The sequence below is a fragment of the Eulemur rufifrons genome, chromosome 19 (assembly GCF_041146395.1).
Source record: "Eulemur rufifrons isolate Redbay chromosome 19, OSU_ERuf_1, whole genome shotgun sequence".
NCBI classification, from domain to species: Eukaryota; Metazoa; Chordata; class Mammalia; order Primates; family Lemuridae; genus Eulemur; species Eulemur rufifrons.
In genome coordinates, this window is record NC_091001.1 from 96,792,320 (window position 1) to 96,814,466 (window position 22,147).

The 22,147-nt window shown below is 54.8% G+C and overlaps 1 protein-coding gene across 1 annotated transcript in view; it reads left to right on the forward strand.

Annotated features, from left to right (window-relative positions):
• Positions 1-22,147, forward strand: part of DNMT3A (DNA methyltransferase 3 alpha) — a 101,177-nt gene that overhangs the window by 19,571 nt on the left and 59,459 nt on the right. Inside the window, exons 2-3 of the mRNA XM_069495020.1 lie at positions 7,400-7,650; positions 19,171-19,275. Coding sequence (XP_069351121.1) covers positions 7,588-7,650; positions 19,171-19,275 — 168 coding nt within the window. The 5' untranslated portion in view covers positions 7,400-7,587. The remainder of the gene's footprint in view (positions 1-7,399; positions 7,651-19,170; positions 19,276-22,147) is intronic.

A 22,147-nucleotide genomic window follows, 5' to 3' on the forward strand; every position in this document is an offset into this window, starting at 1 on the left:
GGAAGATGGAGATGAGGCCTCGGCCTCCCAGTGTGCTGGGATTATGGTGTGAGCCATCGCGCTGCACCCGGCCAACTTCTTCTTTTTTATTTCTCGGAGTGCTGGTGGGGCTGGGTCGGTGAGGAAGGTGGGAATGGTGTTGGGGACAGTGTGGTGGTGGGGTGGGAGCTGACGTGGCGAGGACGGTCTTGTGCCACAGGAGAGGGTGGGAATGTGGGTCTTTGGCTGAAGCTGGGCGAGTGAGCGGGGTGTGGTTAGGGACGTGGGCGGCCCCGACGAGCACAGTCACAGCCGGGGAGGAATACGCAGGAGGTGCCCCGCGCTGTGCATGGGCTGGACCTGGTGGAAATGATGCATTTGGAGGATTAAACATTTCGTGAGGGGTGGGGGGTGGAGAGGGAGGCACCACTTTTATAGCTGGTGATGGAACTCTGTGTGGGCGTGAGGAGGGGATGATGGCTCTTCTGTGGGACGTGATGATTTCATAGCACAACAGAGGTGCAAGGGCCTTCGCTACACTCTTATTTATAGAGGAGGAAATGGAGGCCAAACACAACTGCAGCTGGGATGTAAGCCCTTTTCCCATCCCCATTCTCTCTTTTTAAAAATTCATTTTTATTTACTCACAGTAGTACATGCGTATAATTTAAGAAGTCAAATAGTACTAAAATCTAACAAAGTGCAGTCGTTGCTTGCCTCCTCCTACCTTCGTCCTCTTCTCAGAGGCAGCCACTTGCAACCCTTTCAGCTATTTCTTCTAGCAAGTTTACATCTCATGTTTCTGAGTAATGTGCATATTTTTGATTCATCTAGTTTGACATTTTCCATTGATTTCCTATTTAGTAGAGTCTCATACATGGCCAAACTTTCTACCCCCCAGCCGTCCTCCTAAATAGTTTTTGTGGTAGGCATGGTATTAAGATATATAAGGCATGCTAATATTTTTTCAAAAATGCTTTATGCGTATATTAGTCTATGTATGCATGTGGTAGGCAGAGCAATGGCCCTCCGAAGATGGCCAGGTCCTAATCCCCTGTGAATCTGTTGCTTTACATGGCAAAAGGGACTCTGCAGATATGATTAAGTGAAGGACCTTGAGACGGGGAAGTGATCCTGGGTTTTTTGAGCGCCCTCGTGGAACCACAAGAGTCCTTAGAAGAGAAAGATGGAGGCAGGTGAGTCAGAGAAGATGTGACGGAGGCAGAGTCAGGGTACCACAGTGGGAGAGAGACTGGCCGTCCCTGGCTTTGGAAGGGGGCCATGAGCCAAGGAACGAGGGCAGCCTCTGGAAGCTGAAAATGTCAAGGAAACGGATTCTCCTTAGAGCCTCCAGAAAAGAATGCAGCCCTGCCAACACCTTCGCTTTAGCCTAGTGAGGAGAGCCATTTTTGATTTCTGACTTGCAGAGTTCCAAGATAATGAATTTGTATTGTTTTAATATATTATGTGTGTACATACATACATACATAAGTGTGTATATACACACTCATATATTTGTTAAATCAACATACAGTGTTTTTACATCAATGCAACTGTTATTCACAGCTGAGCCTTATAGTGTACTACAATGGTTTCCTTTCTTTTTGTTTTTTTCTGAAGTTAATAATTACCTCATTTTTTCATCTGTGTTACTTTCTTCATACTTGTTGCTAAAACCTACCACAACCTTTTTTTTTTTTGGAGATGGTGTCTTGCTCTGTTTTCTGGACTGGAGTGCAATGGTGTCGTGATAGCTCACTGTAGTCTCAAACTCCTGAGCTCAAGTGATCCTCCTGTCTCAGCCTCCCCAGAAGCTGGCACTACAGGCTTACAACACCACACCTGGCTAATTTTTCTAGTTTTTTTAGAGACGAGGTCTTGCTGTGTTGCTCAGTCTGGTCTCAAACTCCTGGGCTCCAGTGATCCTCCCACCTTGGCCTCCCACAGTGCTAGGATTATAGGTGTGAGCCCCACTCTGTACCTGGCCAACTTCTTTTTTTTTTTTTTTTTTAAATGTGAAAAAAATAATTTTATTTCTCTGTATCAATGCTGTTCCTTTTGGTTGTTTTTCTTATTTTCTTTTTAATTAACACATAATAATTATACATATCTACAGGGTGCAATGTGATGTTTCGATACATGTGTAGATTGTGTAATAATCAAATCAGGGTAATTAGCATGCCCAACACCCCAAACATTTATCATTTCTTTGTGGTAGGCCTACCACACCTTCCAGTAGCCATCGGTATGGCTTTCCGCACGGGTAGTCACAGTAGTAAATGTTTCAGTTCCATTTTTTGAGTTATCTAATCTCTTTCACTCTAGGCTGGTTGCTTTCTAGGCACGTGGCACATTGTAGCTGACGTTCTGTGACTTTCTTTCATATTCTCCTTGGAATTCCCTTTCCCTTCGAGTTGAAGTCCCTGTCTTCTGGCTTTGGTGTTTTCTTGCTTGGTTTGCCCCCCTAGTTGGAGCATATCATTCAGGATAGATTTCCATCCATACCCGAATTCATTCGATTCCTGGGTTCAGAGAGCAGAGGACGGCAGTGAATGATACCTGTACTTTTGTCAGTTACAAAGACAGCTCAGCGGCAGAGGGCACAGTGACAGCAGCACTCATCACGGCCGAGTCTCGAGCCACACTGCTTAGATGGGAAGGGTGGCCCTCTCTGGCCCGTGCCAGGTGGTGTCATGCAGCCCCTTTCACCTTCACCCTGGAGACCCCCTTCCCTTCCCTCCTATGCTGAGTCTCCTGTGTCTTAAAGCAGCAGTCCCCAACCTTTTTGGCACCAGGGAGTGGTTTCATGGAAGACAATTTTTCCACGGGTGGGGTGGGGGGGTGTGGGGGGATGGTGTGGGGATGATTTAAGCACATTACATTTATTGTGCAGTCAAACGTCTCTGCTAATGATAATCTGTATTTGCGGCCACTCCCCAGTGCTGGCACCACCGCCCCAGCTCCACCTCAGACCATCAGGCATTAGATTCTCATAAGGAGCACGCAACCTAGATCCCTCGCATGTGCAGTTTACAGTAGGGTCTGTGCTCCTATGGGAATCTGATGCTAATCTGACAGGAGGCGGAGCTTATATGGTGATGTGGGCGATGGGGAGCAGCTGTAAATACAGACGAAGCTTCGCTCACTTGCCTGCCACTCACCTCCTGCTGTGTAGCCCAGTTCCTGATAGGCCATGGATTGGTACTTGTCCATGGTCCAGGGGTTGGGGACCGCAGTCTTAGAGGACATCTTCCCCTGCTTCCTGGGAAAGGAGCGTGAGACCTCATGTCTGAAAATGTCTTCATTCTACTTTCACATGCAAATGATAATTTGGCTGGGTAAAGAATTCTAAGTGGAGAATTGTTTAAGATTTGTTTAATTTTTCAAGAATTTTGAGGATATTGGTCCTTTGTCTTCTTGCTTTCAAGATTGATGTTGAGCAATCTGAAGGCATTCTAATTCCTGGTCCTTTATATGTCATTTCTTTTTCCTTCTCTAGAAACTTGTAGGATCTTTGTCTTAGTGTTCTGAAATTTCACAGTGCTGTGCCTTGGTGTGGGTCTGTTTTCATTTGTTGTGCTGCACATTTAGTGGGGCTTTTCAGTCAGGCAACTTGTGTCTTTCAATTCTGGAACATTCTCTTCAATTATTTCATTGGTAATTTTTTCCCCCTCTGTTTTGTCTTTCTGTAACTCCTATTATTCAGATGTGGAAACTTCTGGATCAATTCTCTAATTCCGTTTTCCTTCCTCTCCTGTTTTCCATCTTTTTTCTTTTTAGTGTACCTATTCTATTGAATTTTGCATTTCTAACAGCATGATTTTTGTTTCTAGGAGTTCTTTTTTGTTCTCTGGATGCTCTTTTTTAAGAGCACCACATTCTTGTTTCATGGATGTACTATCTTCTCTGTACATGAAATCTGTTTCCTCAAGTTGCTCTTGTAAAGTTTTGTTTTGATTTACTCTGGTCTCCATTTTCCGAGTTAGAGGCCTCCCTCGAATGTCTGGTGGTCCTTCGTTGTCCTTCTTGGGTTAAGAACAGGGGACTAAAAAGCTGATTGGAAGCTCTGAGCATAATGGTGGGACTTGTCAACTTTCAAATCCACATTGATTGACCTGAACAAGCCATTTTGATTCCATTTTGGTACTGGTGTCAGTACTGGCATCCTTAGACCTTTCCTCTTGGCCCCATTAGATTCTCCAGGGAAGAAGGTAAGGGTCTGGCTACTGGTGTTGTGGAGCCCAGTGGGGGACCAGCCGGAGGGACTCCACGTCAGCATTAATCTCCGTCTCCTCTGTTTTGATATATCGCCTTTGCTCAGCTGTGCCAGTCGCCTCTGTGCAAAGACCCCTATTTTATGCCCTCCAGAGACTGTGCCACCTGCCTTCTGGGGGCAGTGGGCCTGGGGATTTCACTGCTTTCATTCAGCCTTCTGTTTTCACACACATCCTCTTCACCTCTAGTCCCAGGTGCCTGGTGCTACCGTGCTAGCAGGCGTCTGTCACAGCTCCGTGCTAAAAATCAGCTACCACACTCCTGTCTGCAATCTGGCCGTCACAATTCGCTTTCCAGATTCCAAAATATTCTTGGGGGTTTCCCTGCTCTTGTTCAGCCCAATCTTGTGATTTTATGTCTTCTTAAAAAAAATCTTTTTACTAGATTGAATTTAGCAAGTAGTGAAATTTGGTGTGTATATTCCAAAATTTCAATTCTTTTTCCACAACATTTTTATAATTGAAGCAGTGATGACGGTGATCCCATCAGTTGTGATACCAAGATGTTCCCATGATGGGATTCCTGAAACATTTTTAAGTGGTTGTTATAAACATTATTTATGGTCACTGTGGACATTAAAAGTACAAAGGAGAAAATAAGAGCTGCTTGTTGTAGTGGTAGAGTTCTTGGCTAGGATTTTTTGGTGATGGTGGTTTTTGTGGTGCAGCCCTTGGCCTGGGTGGGGAGGATGCTTTGGTGCTGGGAGCGGCAGGACTGTGTTGCTTGAAGGACTGGCGTGGTGGACGCACACTGCTTTGCTGGGACTGTGGGCGCATGAGAGAAGAATGAACAGGGCGGTGGGCAGTGCTGTGTCAAGGTCTGGGACCTTGGCCACCAAGCGAGGACCCCTAAAGTTGTGCAGTGCATGGCCTGCCCGGCCAAATACTGGATGATTCTAGATGATGCGGGGTGGTTTTGAGGGACATCTACTGACAGGGCTGGTCCATTTGGCAACACGAAGGGACCTAGGATTGAATCAGGCCAGCTGCATTTTCTGTGAGGACAGAGGAGGAGGAAGAAACGTTTCCTCTCCATTCCTTTCCTTTCCGGGGTGTCCACCCTTGGGGTCAATGCCCTGTGATGTTCTGCTTTGCCCTCCCGCTTCCTTCCTCACCCCGCTGGGAGCCAAAGGTTCTCTGAAAGGGTTCTTCTCACAGCACTCTGGTGGCACAGATACCCCCTGGGTGTCTCCAGGCCTCAGGGCAATATGGAGATGCACTTCACTTACTTACTTTGTACCTGGGTCTCCCCGACTCCATTTTGGTGTGTTCCTGCCTTGTCTGGCCCTCATATGTCCGCTGCCTTGCCCCTCCCCGCTGCCCGTGAGACCTCAGCAGCTTGCTCAGCAGGTCAGAGCTGAAAGAGGTCTTGTAGATCATCTAGCCCAGCTCTCCCATTTTCCTGACGAGGAGACTGAGGGCCAGAGAAGCCCCAGTCAGGACTTAGAACCCACATCTGCTGGCTTCGGGTATCATGCTCTTTCCAACCAGACTCTGCCTCTCTAGCTTCTGCATCCTTTTGAAGGTTTTTGGTTTGGGGGTGATTAGAGATGTTTGTGGTAACAAATGGGGAGGGGGACTTGAAGGGGAGTCACTACTGAAAATGGGTGGAAGCCGCGTGGAGTTCTGGGTTGGACCGGAACTAGAGTTGTTTCTGTGGCATGGTGTGAGGCGGGGCGAAGCTCTGTGGAGAGCCCAACCCCTCATAGCTTTAGAGTTGGAGAGATCTGGGTTCCAGCCTCTGACAAGTCCTAACCTTTTTGAGCCTTAGATTGCACTGTGAACTAGGAAGAGCACTAGTAGCTGCCCAAATACAAGCTGAGTCCAGTGCTGAGCGGTGCCTGACACATGCAGCTCCTCTGGCCTTACTCTTTTCTCACCCAGCCCTTCGCTGAGCGCGGGCTGAGCTGGGGCGAGAGTGGAGGACAAGATGCACTGCACCTGGGGCTTCCTTGCGTCCAGCCTGCCTGGGTTGCCCTGGAGCCCTTCCTGCCCTGGCCCTAGGAAGGCTCTGCCTGGCTGCGGTGTCCCCCTCTCCTCCCAGGGCAGGCCCAGGGCTGGGGACCCACTGCCCCAGCACAGGCAGCTGTGCACCCCTGGGGCAGAGGTCGGCCCGTGGGCGACCCAAGCCTGTGCTTTCTCCGGTTCCTGGTTTTCCAGGGAGCCCTGGCTGGAGGGGGATGGGAGGAGAAGCCCAGGCTGGCGGGAGGGGAGCCAGGGAAGCAGAACCGGGAACTGGAAGGGGAAGGGTGTGGGTGGGCCCAGATCCAGGCTGCCTCCCTCTTTCCTCCTGCTGCCAATCCCCTCCCGGGCCCTGGCGCACTCGAGGCAGAGGCAGGGGCTCAGGGGCTCTGGCTGCGTCCTCCTGGGGGGCGGGGAGCAGGGGCGCTCTGTGTGTCTCCGAGTGAAGGGGGCTGAAGCAGCAGCACCCCACCCAGCTGTGGCCCCAGGCACTGGCTTTGTTAGCTCACTGGCTGGAGGCCCACACCTGGAGCAGGGAGGAAGAAAAGCCCCTAAATCAGCCATGTGGGTTCGGAGGGCCCTCTCAAGCCCACCAGTTCTGCAGGGAATGGGGCTGGTTCAGGGGGTGGAGGAGAGCGGCCTCCCATGCCTCTGCGTGGCTGTGACCGTGGCCTCTCCCCACCACGGTGTCCCCTAGAGCAGAGCAAACCAGGCCTTCAGCCTGGCTGCAGCCTGAGTTCAGACAGACCTCAGCTTTCTCCGGGCCCAGCCCAGGCGCTCACTGGTCCTGAAGTGAGGTGACATTCATTTCATGACATCCTGTGACTACTGCTCACTTCCTCCACGTGGCGGAGCTGGGTGGGGGTGCGGGTGGGGGCAGATCAGAAGGAAAATGTAGCAGGCTGGGGGCCTCTGGGGGAGGCTGGGATTTCCCAGGGGCTGCTGCAGTGGGAGGGAGGGTGCAGGAAGCTTGCAGAGGGGAGGACAGCGTGAATGAAGGGAAGGGAGGAGGCCTGGAGACTGCTGCCGCCTGTCTCAGAGGCTGCTGGGGTAGGAGGCGGCCCTGCGGGGAGCTGCCTGGGTGTCCGGCTCTCTGGGGTGCTGGCGGGGCTGGGAGGTGCCAGGCCTCACGGGCGGGCGGGGCCTGGGTGCTCTGCCCCGCTGACCCCCTTCTCTCCCCACAGGTGGAACCATCCGGAGCCCCAGCGCACAGGCAGACGGAGGCAGCGGTTCACCAGCGGGCTCGACACTGGCATCTATGTTTAAGTTCTAACTCTCGCCCACAAAGACCACGATAATTCCTTCCCCAAAGCCCAGCAGCCCCCCAGCCCCGCGCAGCCCCGGCCTGCCTCCCACAGCCCAGCTGCCTGCCATGCCCGCCAGCGGCCCCGGGGACACCAGCAGCTCTGCTGCGGAGCGGGAGGAGGACCGAAAGGTGAGCAGTGGACTCGGGGGCCGGCACCAGGGAGGGGCCCTGTCCCCACACGATGACAGACCGTCACATCCCTGTTTTGGTGATGAGGAAGCCGAGGCTTGGAGAGGTTAGGGTCTGGTGGTGGAGCAGAAAGTTGGCTCCAGGACCCAAGCCTTTAGCCACCATGGCGTCTGAGCAGAGGCTCAAAGCCCAGGTCTGTGCAGTTGTGAGGGGTCCACCTCAGAGTCCCCAAACCTGGGTTCCTTTCTGCATCCTCCCCTCAGTAGCTGTGAGTCCTCAGGTGAGTCTCTGTTTTAGCTGCCTCTGTTTCCCCAAGGTGTTCAGTAGCTTCTGGGGGGGCCAAGGAAAAGTTGGGTGCAGGGGCACTGCAGACACCAGGCCGCGTGCGTGTCCCCTCCCACACAGACACGCAGGCACCCGTGCCGGTGGTACCAGCACACCTTGGAGATGGCGATTTCCTGTCCCCGCCCCCCAGCCCAGGCTCCAAGCGTCACTGGGTGATCCTTGACCTGGCTTCTGGCCGTGGAGCTGGTGACTTTTTCTGCCCTTCTGCTGAACTCCAGGTTGGGCCTAAATCAGTGAGAGGACACTATTTCAGATTGATGGATCCCTGCTGGGTCCCCACAGGCTGCCTTGGGACCTTACCAAGCTGTGTCCACCCACAGGAAAAGCCAGGCCTTAACCCCCAACACCTGGACTCTGTTTCCCCCCCACTACATCAGTGGGATGGTAAACTCCGCTGCCACCCTTCCAGGGACGCTGTGATGGCCATGGGCCTTCTAGCCTGTCTGCTGTGCCTTTGTCCCCAGAGGTCCCCCTGCCTGTACCCCTTTCCCTGAGCAGGGCTGATGGATCGTGGTGCTCGGTGGTGTCTGGGAATGGCAGGACATGTAGGACCGTCCCTCAAGCATGCTTGTCTCCTCGCTGGGCTCACTCATTCTTAGAGTGTGTTTCCACCCATCGTTCCATTTGGGCCTTTCTGACTCCAGAGGAAAAGAACTGACAGTCCAGGTTATCCTACCAGCCTCTGGGTGACTCCGGCTCAGGACCCCAGCAGCATGTAGACCCAGACCCTGCGGCCACCTGTGCTCTTGAGTGGTGTCTGTGGCTGCTTCCCTCGCCTCCTCGGGCCTGGCTTGGTCTCTCTGTTGGATCAGGTGACCCTCAGCCTCCCCTACTCTGGGTCCAATATCCCAGCAGATGCTGACACAGCTCTTCATCCACGCACTGGCAATTACTGGTCAGCCACCCCCGACAGGTGGGGAAGGTGGGGACAGCCGGGACAAAGGCCTCCTGTTACTGGACTGTGCTTCTGCGCCCCTGCTGCTGCCCTGGGCAGCGGAGCCTCTGGCCCCACTCTTGGACGCAGCATGTCGGGCTCTGTATTGTGGTGGTTCAGGACAGAGAAGGAGCACTGCAGAGTCAGAAACCCCAGGTCCCAGTCCTGAGTGTGCCACTTACTGGAGATGTGACTTCAGGCCATCTGGGCTTGTGTTTGCTCAGCTGGAAAATGGGGATAGTGACTCCAGCCTTGCCTGTTTTACGGGCGGTTGTGGAAGTCAGATGAGGTCATGGGCATGGAAGTGCCCTGCAGACAGCAAAGTCTGGTCCAATTATGAGGGATTGTGATTGCTATTATTATCTACCCATAGTAACTGCTCTGGCTCAAGCGGCAACAAACACACACCCAGCCCCAGATCCTGGTGCCGGTAAGAGCGAGCACGCTCACACGCTGGCAGGCAGGCGGTTGTGCCAAAAGATGGCAGCAATCTGCAGAGACAAGGGCTAGGGCACAGCCGGGCCTCCTCCCCGGCCGCCTACGCCCACACCATGCATGCTGGCTCACCTGGCACACCTCCCTGGCACCTCTGGGCTGGCTCCAGCAGCTCCAGGGAGCCGCCCAGGGAGGGCGGGGAGAGACACTGACAGCCACCAGGGCAGCCCGTGAAAGCCAGGCCCGGGGCAGGAGTGCCGGGTGCTGCAGAGGGGGAGACACAGGTGTGGTCTGCAGCCCAGGGAGACTGGCAGAGGTGCCAGGGGCACAAAGGGACTGTTTGATGAGCCAGAGGGAAGAGGTGTGGCCACCCACCGGCCCCTCCACTGCCTGCCCATGTGCCATCCAGCCTTCCCCCAGCCACGCCTCCAACCACCTTTCACTCCAGCCCCACGACTTCCCCGAACAGCAGCCAGACCTTTGTTTATGCCGCTCCCTCTGCCTGGGGAGCCCTTTCCCTAATTTTCTGTCCTCCTCTCTGGTCCAAGCCTCAAAGCCCTCAAAGGCTTAAGTCTGCCTTGGATTATAGATTACAGTGGACCCGCAGTTCTCAAAACGAGATCCCCAAACCACAGCCTCAGCATCACCTGGGAGGGTTAGAAAGGGAAAGCTTGAGCCCCAGTCCAGACCTGCTGAGTCAGAAACTCTGGGGACACAGGGCCCAGTGACCCATGTTTTAACCAGCCCTCTAGGGCCTTCTGTTGCACACCAACATTTGAGCACTGCTGGCGTGGATAATGACTGTCCCCCTGCTACGCAGCAGGGCCGGGCCCCAGCGCTTTTCTTCCATGTGACTCCCCAGGACCTGGAATGGCGCAGAGCAGGAGCTCAGGAAATGTTTTGTGGGTGGGCGGAAAGGAAAGTGAGAGTGGATAGACCCTTCCACAGGAGAGTAACCCCGCGCCCAGGGTCGGGCGGGCGGAGTGCAGAACTGCATGTGGCGGCTGCGGCAGCCACGCTGTGGCTGGGAGTGCACAGAGACCGCCCCCCACCCGCCATCCATATGGTGGGCAGAGCGGGGGCTGCTTGTGGGGACTGGGAAGAGGCAGGCTTTGGGGGGCTGAGCTCTGGGGCTGGTCGGGTGAGGCAGCTGGCAGATGTGGCCACAGCAGAGGGAGGGGGCTGGCCTTGCGGGGGGCAGTGGGGAGGCCAAGAGCCTAGAGGGGATCATGGAGGTGGGTGCCAGCCCTGTGGGGAGGGATGGCGAGGGGCAGAAGAGAGGACCGAGACATCCCATGGGTCTCCTCAGATCCCAAATACAAATCAGAGGGGAGTCCAGAGCCCCAGACTGGGCCTGATCTCGACGCCACCGCCCTTCTTTCCTCTGGCCTCAGAAACATAACCACCAAGATGCCTCGAACACTAACCATCTGCCAGGTACTCTCCACGTGCATTGTCTTAGTTAAGTCTTAGAGTTACCTCATAAGGTAGGCACTATTATTTCATCATTTTATCTTACTAAGGACTAAACTTGAAGCTCAGAGAGGTTAAGTCACTTGCCTGAAGTCACACAGCTAATAAGTGGTAGAGCTGAGGCTGGAACCCAGGCAGCCTGGGCTGTTGGCTTCTGTGCCCTTGAGGCTGCCTCCTGCATGAAGGGGACGGAGTGAGCAGTGCCTCTTGGTCACGATGCCCCGTAGTCCTGCTCAGGTCTCTTCTGCTGTAGGACAACAGTGCTCTTGCCCTGGGGTGTGTTGGGAGCACTTCATGTCCAGCAGGAACTCACATACACAGGCGTGTATGCATGATTGTGCACACACACGCACACACATACACAACAGATGGAGACGCTGCTATAGATGTGTCGCTTCTTACCGTTTCTTCCTGCCTCCTTCCTTCCCTGCCTCTCTCCCACTCTGGACACATGGCTTCCCTTCTCTTTCTCCCTCCCTCCCTCTTTTCCTTTCTTCAGACTTAGGTCCCTTTCCAGGTACCTAGCACACAGTAGGGCTCCACAGTCTATTGGGTGAACTGAGTGAACATTCCTGCAGGATCTAGGGAAGGAAAGGGGTGGGCAGATACGAAGACGGGTAAGGCTTATTTGCCCTCCAGAGGAGGGTGGGGCCTCCTGTGCAGCTCACCTGATCACGCCCTCTCCTGCGTGTAGTAGAGGCGGTGGGGGGGGTGCGTATGTGTGCTGAGGGAGCACAGGTGTGTGTGCATGTGTGTGGCCTGCACTGTGGCTGTGGCTCCCCTCCCCCTTGTAGTGCGGCCCAGAGGCCTGGCAAGTCCTGATTTCCCTTGGGCTCCCAGCACTTCCTCCGCTCTGGGACACAGCACAAGGGCACGCGTCCTTGGGTGGGGCCCCTGCCAGCTCCAGCCTCAGTCATTCTTGCTCACCCCCCGGTCTGTCTCCTGGTCTGCCTTTATTGCACTCAGATGCCCCCACACGGTCACTTAGGGATGGCCCTTTGCTTCACAATAGTCACTATTGGGTCGTTTAAAGAGTATCCCTCTTAGTACATTTAAGTCGTTGCAGAAATGCCACTCGACCCTTACTTCTTCAGGAACACAGCCAATGACGATGGTGTGTTCGTGTTTAGCTCAGTGGAGAGTTATTAGGTGCTCGCGCACACTCGGTAGGTTTGGGATGAAAACAGCTGACCAGAATCTACAGTTTAGGCTTCAGATTCTCTAGAATTTTCTTAAATTAGATATATGTCAAATTTAGTTTACTTTGCAGTCAACACAGCCTTGGGTGGGAGTTGGCTGGACTCGGGAGACAGACCTGTGTTTGAACCTGGACTCTGCTCCGTGACTCGGCAACATGGCTGGGAGCAGGGAGATGGCTCCTTGCTGGCTTGAGGGGTTTAAATGAGATGGTGTGTGCCTGTGGTTAACACAGGGCCTGGCACATATTAAGTTAGCCTTATAATTTATTTTGGATTATCTGCCTACTCTCCCCCCCCACTCACCTACCTACTTACCTGTGCCTTCGCGGTTTAGGTCCCCTGCAGCCCCATGGATTGCAGGGCTGTGGGAGAAGCGTAGGGAACCATGTGTGGGGTATGAGTGGTGTGGGCTTAGAGTCCACCAAGAGCCCAGCACGTGGAGGGAGGGTTCTCTCTCTGCGTTTGCAGTCACACGAGCCCTGAGGCCCCTTTACCCCTCATACAGAAGCAAAGCCAAGGCGAGTGGCGGAGAGACCTAACTCCTGATGGTGGGGGCTGTGGACAGCTTCCGGGGCCTGGGTGAGGGGCCGCAGCTGGGCCCAGGTCACTCAGGTCCCGTCTGCTCTTAGTGGCGAGGTGAGGGATGGAGCCCAGCCCTTCTGAGAAGGTGGGTCCCCCAGGGCCAGGGCGGGAAAGGCCAGGCTCAGCTGTGCAGACGGGGAGAGGGCCCCGAGCTGGAGCGTTGTTCCAGGACAGTGGGGAGATGGACCTTCCTCTCTGGCACCTGGGCTTGGCACGAGCCTGGTCAGGCCCTGCAGCTGCCTCACAGGGAGCCCGGGCAACTGGGGATCTGCCTGATGAGGTCACCCCGCTTAAGGTTTGTGCAGCGTGGAAGGGCAGATAAAGGAGTTCCCTCTGCGTGGCAGTTAACTCAGTCCGTTGTCACAGTAAGTCAGGAGGCGCCTGCTATCGTCATCCCCATTTTACAGATGAGGAACTGAGGCTTAGAGTGGTCCTACAGCCACAGAGTAGTTTGATCTAGATCTTTCCCTCTACAAATTAAGGGCTGTCAGAGCCGGAAGAGTGGACATGAGTGGGCTTGGTGGCCGTGGCCGTGGCCGCAGGCAGAGCGGCGGCGCTCTCCACTCTGGGCTCAGCGTGGCGCCAGGTACTTACTTGCTTGCGTGTTGTCTTTCCCTCTGAACTGAGTTCCCTATTAGCTTATCTTTGTTTCTAGTACACAGTAGGTGCTACACGCCTGTGCCTGGCCTTGTGGTGGCACCGAGACTGCAGAGGTGAGCACGGCTGAGGTGTGCCGATTCATGGGTGTGGGGTGCTGCCCACCCGTCACCTCCAGAAGACAGTGAGGCCCCAGCGCGGCGGACAGGCTGTGGGGAGGGGGCCTGGGGACCAAGCGGGCACCACCGTTTCCACCCATTTAGCATTTCTGGAGCCCCTGCTGTGTGCACGTACCCAGGGGCTATGGGGGACCCAGAGGGGCCACTGAGACATGGCCTTTGCCTTTCCAGGAATTATGTATGAAGACAGATAAGCAGCCAGTGAATACTTGTTGGATAGTGTTGAATAACTGAAATAAAGGGCTGATGAGCTCTGGGAGTGGCTGAGATCAGAACAAGTAGGGGGTTTGGAGGGTCCTGGAAACGCGGGCATCTGCCTTGATTCCCGGCACCACTGCCTGGCTACTCACACCATCCTCAGCCTCTGCCCCTCACCTCTCGAGCCTCCTCGGCAAGGTCAGCCGGGCACGGCTGTACGTGTGAGTGTGCGTACATGCAGTGTGTGGGGCGTGCAAAGGAGGCTGTAGCTCTGCGGAGTCTGGTGCTCAGGCGGCCCAGGACCGGGCACTGCCTGTTGCAGAAGCCAATTTATTTCACTGAATTCCACGACCACAGACAGTCCCTGGGAGGCCAGCCAGCCAGCTGGCAGAGGCTGTACATGCTTCTTGTCCCAGGGGGCCCGGGCAAGTGGCTGGCTGGATCCGGCAAGTTCATCACCTCGACTCAAGCACCAACTTGAGACATCTGCTCAACGGATGCTGGGTCAGTAGCATCCGGTTCAAGGGCTAAGGGAGCACGTATATCAGGCAGGCCATCTCTGGGCGAGGGCCTCGTGGAACGTCAGTCTCTTGGGGGGAGGGGTCCCGTGTCTAGGCATGGCCAGCCGAGTGTGTGTGTGTCTGTGTGCATGTGAGTACCAGTGTGAGCCTTTATCTTGGATTGCCCACGTCCTTATGGTGTCACTGTGTGTCTGTCAAACGTGGCATGCTAGGGGATAGTGGCTTGCTGGAGTGGAAAGAACCATGTGCTGGGGACCAGAAGTTTTGAATTTTGGTTCTGGAGGCCTCCCCTCCCGGCTCTCTGACCTTTGCAGCCAGATAACCTCTCTGTTGCTTCAGGTTTCCCACCTGTGTAATGGGAAAAAAATGATACCAGCTCTGCTCTCTGTAAAGTGGAAGAGTAAAATGAAATAACATATGTGAAAATGCTTGTTAATTACTACGTACGGTACTAATGTGAGAGATTATTATCGTCATAGCCCAGCGCATCAGAATGAGACGTTGTATGTGGCTTAAAATAATCCATCCAGTGAGCAGTGTTGAAATATAGGTCAAATCATAGCCTCAGAAGTTTACGGAGAGGCTGATGGGAACCACCTAATCTAACAGGCCACGAAATGTGAAAGTGTTTTGAAAGCTGCCAAGAATGACATAAATATAAAGTGACAATTATGTTTAAGTCTAGAAAGTACATTTTAGTCATCTTGTTTCCTGATTCTGGAGTCATAAAGGCCCAAGTGGCACTGGAGCTTCACACACAGTTGTCTTTATGCGGGTTTGTGTATTTTACGTGTGCCTCTGCTGTGTGTGTGGATTCGGTTATTTATTGAGCATGTACTCCATGCCAGTCACTCGTCGGGCATTTTGTGTGCCTGCCTTGTGCGAATGCATCAGTCTAGACATTGTGGATGTCAACATCAGCCAGACACAGGCATCTCCCTCAAGGAGCCAGCGGTCGCAGTGCTGGGTCGAGGGCACTCTGGGAGAGGAAGGGTCTTTCGGCTCAGTCTCGGCAGGGGACGGGAGGAGGGGGCTCAGGGCAAGGGGATCCAGGAAGCGGGGCTGGAAAAGTGAGTGAGGTTTGCTGGTGAACCTGAGGGGAAGGTGGTCTGGGCAGAAGGACCGGCCTGTGCGCAGGTGCTGAGGAGGCGAGCCGTCTGCTTTAGCACATGGTGCAGTCCATTGGGACCCCAGTGTGGAGAGGAGGCCAAGGCGATCCAGCCAGATCCTGGGGACCCTCCTGCACAGGGGCTAAGGAGCTTGGCTTGATCCTGCAGGCCCTGGGAACCCCCTCAGCAAGGGTTTAAGCTCTGCTGCAGAGTGACATAATCAGCTTTGCACCTTGGAAAGAGCACGGAGCCCCGGTGTTCCTGCGTGTCTTGCCGCAGCAGCGCCCACAGATGTTGGGCAGTGAGTGATAGCTGCACATGTAGGGCTGTGAGCTGGGATTTGCAGGGAGGCGGGGAGGGGGAGGGGGGCGGGAGGGATGCGCTTTGGTGAAATGTTCTAATCAGGATGTGTGGAGCCGGGAGGAAGTTAGCAATTCTCGAGAGACTATCGTGTGTCAGCTTTCACTATATTACCTCATTTAATACTTGCACTACTGCCGTGAAGCAGATAGCATCCCCATTTTGTAGATGAGGAAAGCAGGACTCAGGTTCAATAGCTTGAAGTTACTAGTAAGTAAAGAGCAGAGCAGAACTCCCAAGCCAGCTCTGCCCTCTCACGAGCCCACCGATCTAGAATTTCTGCCCCCCTCCTCCGCTGGAAGCATGGACTAATTCAGTCCCCTTAGTTGACAGATGAGGAAACCAACCTGGGCTCAAATCTGTTCCTGCTAAACGTGTTACTGTTTCCCAGCTGCTCCAAGTCACTGTGGATCAGATTCTTCTCTTTCAGAGTATTAGCGACGCCTCCTAATGCAGTGCTACTTGCAGATTTGATAAGCATATTTTAAATTCCTTTGCTCAGCCCATCAGCAAAGACATTGACTTAAACAGACCCCGTGACAGATGCGAGAATGAACCACTCGCTACGCCTCCATGGAGCCGTTGAGGGGCACGGCCGAGCCATCTGCTCACCCTTCTCGGTGCATTAGCCCCCTGCCTGGGCAGAGTGAACCTCAGGCAGGCCGGAGCAGAAAGCATCGCTTCCGCTTTGCCCTGCCACTTGTCGCTCCATCATGGAAGAATGATATGTTGGCGGAAGATAACACGCTCTGCACAAAGCTGTGCTTCGGAGCCAGATGCGAAGGGCCAGGGCCAGGAGTCCTTCAGACCTGGGTGTGAATCCTGACCTGGGCTCGAGTAGGGTCTTGGTTTCCCCAGGCACAACCCAGGAGTGCGTGAGGCCTGAATGCTGGACCAGCCAGAGAGCACCTTGCACCAGGCACGGGTGCAGGCTCCTCGTGCACGTGGCTCCTTGCCTGGCACTCCCACACTCTCTGGACCCGTCAGGCCTGGAGGGGTGGCCTGGCATCCGGGGGTCTACCCCTTCCTCCTGGGCTGGGTTGCACTGAATCGAATCCAACAGGGAAGAAAGACGTGCTGATCGTGTACGGTAGCCAGGCCCAGCACGCGTGGCGTAGGTGAGGAATTGCAGCAAGTCTGCACGTGGCAGAGGGGCCTGTCGGGCCCCCAGAGGCTGTCTCCATGTGTCTGATGGAAGCCAGTTGCCCACCATGCCCATCCTGAAATGTCAAGTGTGGTAACTGTGGCTCCTTTTGGCTAATCAGAGGCTCTGTTTGGCTTTCACATCTCTGGTTAGTTCAGAACAAAAGTTAGAAAATCAAACGAATCCCCCTAATAAATGCAACTTGTTAAAGAAATAGTTCAAAGCCCAGAATTTCTGGAGGGTAGGAGCTATTCCAGAATCTCTTCTAGGCTCTGGAGATTCAGCAGTGAACAAAGTATGCAAAGGAATAGACCATTTGTTCACCTTCTCTCTCAAAAACCTGAGAAGCAGGCAGAATGGACAGCTTCATACCCATTTTACAGATGAGGAAACTGAGGCCCAGAGAGCCTGCGTCTATACCTAGGAAATGGACATGCTGGGCTTGTAGGCACTTTGCTCTTTCCATGACCTCACACGGACCCAGCTGGTTTTATAAATGCTGATCAAGATGGTGCCCACCTGGCAGTGGTGGAATCAGACCAAAAGCACCATCCAATTGAAACCTTCACAAATACTAAGCTGCATTGGTATTATTTCCTCTCTGTGTGATCAAGTGATCCTTTCTCCCACGGGGGGGTCTGTGGGGTCTTCAGAAGACAGTTCAGAACCAGCAGGCCTAGCCTCCCACGGGGCACGTGCCCTTGGGCACCCTGAGCCCTCAGGGAAGTTCCCACCAGTTGGCTGCCCTCCCCACCCCTCTGCCATGCTTTCCTGAAAAGAGCCCCTCCAGGATCTCTGGTCCCAGCGCCAGCCTCTTCCTCCACAGACGGCACAGAGCTCCCCTGTCCCCGGGCTTCCTTTTCAGATCCTTCCGTGTCTGTGCTCCTCAAATTGTCCTCTTTAGCCCTTCTCCAGCCCCTCATTCTGCTCAGCTTAGTGACAGTGCTCTCAGAGGTCAGCCGTTACAACGCCTAGCCAGCTCTTTGTCCTGGACGTCTTTGTGCGGGACGACTGGTCTTTTGGGCTGGCAGCTCTAATTTCCTTGCTCCCACTGTACACTGGCATCCCCTCCTGGACCTCAGACTGGTCTCTCTCCATCTCCTGTATGAGCTCTGCCCTCCCCAGCTTGACCGTGGCCACCACGTGGTGTAAGGCCTGGTGCCTCCGTTCATCCCCGTGTGCATCTCTTCGAGGCCTCCAGAACTCGAGCTCTGATGGTCTGTCCCACAGGCAAGCCTCGAATGGAAGGATGGAGGGGCCACTGATGCCCTTCCTGTTGTCCTCATGTCTACAGTTGGTCGCAGTAGATTTCCATTTGCATGTCCCTGAAAATTAATGTGGCAAACCACAAGGTATTTTACAATCACAGAAAATGAAAGTTGAGTGGGACTTGGCCATCTCAGTCAAACCCCGAAGGGACCCGTGCACCCTCTTCTGCTCCATCCACGACGCCAGCCTTGCTCTGGGTTGGTGCCCTCCCCCAGAGGGCTGTGGAGCCATCTTCGGCTCCTGACATCATGCAGGGTGTGACGAGCAGCCTGTTGTCCTTCTGCTGGGTCAGGGTCCCTTTCTCTCTCCTTCCCCAGCATCATTTCTGCTGGTGATTAGTCATGCTGGAGCCCGGCTGAGTCAGAAGGGACTTGTGGGTGGTTTGTGGCCAGGCTGGAGTACTTGAGGCAGGACTTTCTAGGTTTATGTCTCTGTGCCCCAGGAGACAAGCATCGCAGGGCCCGGCCCTGTGCGGGTGCTGGGTGAGGGCTGGCAAGGAAATGAACTTCTCCAGAACCTGGTGAATTGGGGGGAGCAAAGAGAGCCAAGACGTGGTCCCTGAGATGCTCCTGTGGGGTGACAGGCAACTGCAGTGCCAGCACCACAGGGCAAAGGCTTCGGGGCAGGGATAGTCACAGCAGCTGTGAAAGTCCTCCATTTTCTGCCGTCGTCCCCGCTTCAAGTACTGTGTGGACTTCAAGTAGACATCGCTAAATTTAATATTTTCATTTGATTATATTCTTTGCAATAAAGATGATTCATTAAATAGATCACTAATTTAATTTTTGTGCTTGTGTACAAAAATGTGTTTCCTATAAACTTCTAACTCAAATCCTTTATCAGAGCTTGTGTTATGAGTTTGTGATCCGGAAAATGTCACTGGGAGGGAGAAATGCCTTCCACGACAGTGGGGTCTCCCCTGAAGTCCCCCCAAGGATGTATTTAAACAGGACACTAAGGGGTGCCCCGAGCTTCACCAGGCAGGACGGCGGGGGCGGGTGGGAGAGCATCCTGCAGCGGTGGCGGCACAGCCCTGGAGTGTGGCTCGTGGGGGCGGGATGGGAGGAGGCTGGGGCCAGAAGGAAGGCCAAGGTCAAGTCCAGCCCGGAACAGGCCTGGAATGATTTGCCTTGTGGGTCGGCCCCTGGCCTCACAGGCTGTGTCTGTGCCCGCAGGACGGAGAGGAGCAGGAGGAGCCTCGTGGCAAGGAGGAGCGCCAGGAGCCCAGCACCACGGCACGGAAGGTGGGCCGGCCTGGGCGGAAGCGCAAGCACCCCCCGGTGAGTGTCCTGCCAACCCCCCCGGCATGCACACGTGTGCTTTGCTCTGGATGGCGGTGATGTGTGTCCTTCAGGGACCTGGGGAGCATTAAGACCGGGCGATGGGACGTGCCCTCTCCCGCTGCCGAGCTCCTTCCTACTCCCCATTCTTTAAGCCCCACAACCACCCTCACATTTCCCTGCTTTCTACATTGGGAACCGGGGGGGCCCCCCCGAGAGGCCAGGCGACTTGACTGGTGTGTCTGGGAGCTGAGACTTGAACCAGGCCTCTGACCCCAGCCTTCCTCTGGAAGGGCAGCGAGAGAGCCTCCCAGAATCCCCAGGCTGGCTTGAGATTTCCCTGGCCATACACCCAACCTGGCCTCGGCCCCCACCTGGAGAGCCTGGAGCCTGGAGGAAGGGAACTGAGGCCTGGGAGTCTAATCAAACAGTAGGGAAGAGATGCAGCCTGGCTGGTCCCTTTGGGAGAGAGGAGAGCCAGGATGCTGTTGAAGTCCCATAGGGGTGTAGGTGGCAGGACCAGCCTGCAAACCCCAGGCTCCTGGGAGCCAGTGCTGGGAGGTGACGAGGAACTCTGGGGGCAAGGCGGTGGGCTGCAGGAGCCGAGGAACTCTGGGGGGCAAGGTGGTGGGCTGTAGGAGCCTGCCTCCCTTGTGCCTTAAACTCAGCGGTAGAGCAGTAATTGCTTCCCACCACAAGGGACAGCTGGCTCCTTTCTTTTAGCCCCGTCCAGCTGAGAATGGTAAACTTGGAGCAAGAAGGTGAGCGGAGCCAGGGGCTCGGGATTTGCAACTCAACCCTTCAAGGAAATGCTCTAGGTAGGGCAGGGGCCCAGGATTTCCTCCCTTGGGGTGGAGAGTCGGGGTGAAGGGGACCAAAGCGAAAGGGGAGGGGGAGGGACAAAGGGGGAAGGTTCTTAGAGCCGGGAGGTTGAGAGCCTGCTGGGTACCAAGGTGCATCACTGCCACTTCTGCTTGAAGATTTGGAGGGGCGGGACCCACGTGGAGTAATTTAACTGGTAATTTTAAACATTTTAATATTAAAGCAAACGTGGATATTTTATGGCCTAGAATGAAAAATTCACATGACACTGAAAGATAAAACAGGACTTCAAAGGAATTTCCTGCACGTGGCAGACTCTGCAGGTTGCACCTGTGGATTCTCGGGTCCCCTGCTCCCTCTTCTCCCATAAGGGCAACTTGACGGGGAAGGCTGGGGGTGCAGGCTGGAGTCAGAGTCCACTGTGGTCCCACATGTGCACGAGTGCCGTGCTGCTCTCCTGGGGCTTGGCATCCGTGATCTGCAGAGCAAACTCCTCCTGTCCCCGATCCAGTTGCTGGAGACAAGAGCCACCACCTGTAACAAACAGAGACCCAACAACCTTAGACTCAAATTTGTAAGTCTCTGGAACCGGAGGGAAGGCATATCAATAAGAGGCAGGTGAAGCCTGGGGTCAGAGGGTGGGACATCAGAGGACAATGAGAGGGAGGAGGGGCATGGCTGAGCTCGTGGAGAAGGGGCTGTGGGTCGCTGTGGGTCGTATATCCCCGGCCTGGAGCAGGCTCCAGTGTGGAAGGGAAAACATTGTCTTTGGAACAAAAAGACCTGGGCTCTAATCCCGCTCTACCACTGACCACCTGTGTGACCTTAAGTCGCTGCTTGGAACTGGGGTTCCCCTTCTAAACGATGGAGGTGATAGGGATGCTTTGGGTTCAGGTACCAATAAGCCGCAGCACAGGCCAGGCCTGCTCCTGCTGGGTCGAACCTTTGCTCTTCAGGAGGCCACAGCTTGTAACCGCAGCTTGACAGAGGCAGCAGCACCTGGATTTAATGCTTCCCAGCTATGTGACCTTGAGCAAGTTACTTAACCTCTCTGAGCTGCTTCCTCATTGGTAACATATGGCTGCCAGTAAAACCTGCCCTGTGGACCTCCTGGGACGCCTTGCAAACAGCAAAGTGGAGTCCAAACGTGCAGGGCTGGCAGGTCAACCTGCTCCGCTGCAGGGGCCAGCGTCCGCTGGCTGGGGTGCAGGCCCCGGCTTCTCAGCAGCCCTGGTGGGTGGCGGTGCACATCCCACCAATCACCAGTCGTGATCTGGATGTGGTCCAGCCTGAGTCCCAGGTTATACCTGCAGCTACCTGGGCTCTCAGGAGAGGCCCCAGGGTGGGAGGGAGCGGAGGAAGACAAAGCTGACTGGGAGACCACTGTTGAGAAAGGGACACCTCACACATTGCAGGGACAGAGAAATCGCGACCCCAGAGAGCAGCTGGCACAGCTCTTCCGGGGAGCCCACGTGGGGAGATTCCTGCTGCAGCCAGGGGTCAGCCGGAGGGTTCTGGCTGGAGGCCTCGGCACTTGGCGGGGCAGGTACTGGTCCCGGCCGCAACGCAGCAGGGAGGGCTCCTCAGGGACCAGTTGCAGCTGTGGCCCTGGGAGTAGATCACCCAGGGAGCTTTAAAGCAGCCGAGTGTGCCATCTGGCTAAGCCTACGGAGGGGAGGGAGCTTGGCTTAGGTCCTGACGGGTGTGACTGGGGGTTGGGGGGACACTGGGAAGTGAGAGAAGAAACCCTGGCTGCAGGCTGGGGGCTGCCCCTGGGCCAACATTGCACAGCCAGCATCGGAGAGGGACACTCAAGGCACATCCACCAGTGTCCTCACTAGCCCCAGGCCAAGAAATCCTGGGCTGTCTCCTTTTGCCCCCGAGACCTGTCTGTCCCCGGCCACCTTTGGCCTCATGGCTGTGTCCTCACCCTACCAGCCTCCTCCTGCCCCAGCGCGCCCAGGCCAGTGCGCACCCCTCAATAGCAAACACTTTGCACGTACTGAGCTCCCATCGTGTGGGGAAGCCACGCAGATGAAGACTCCCGTTT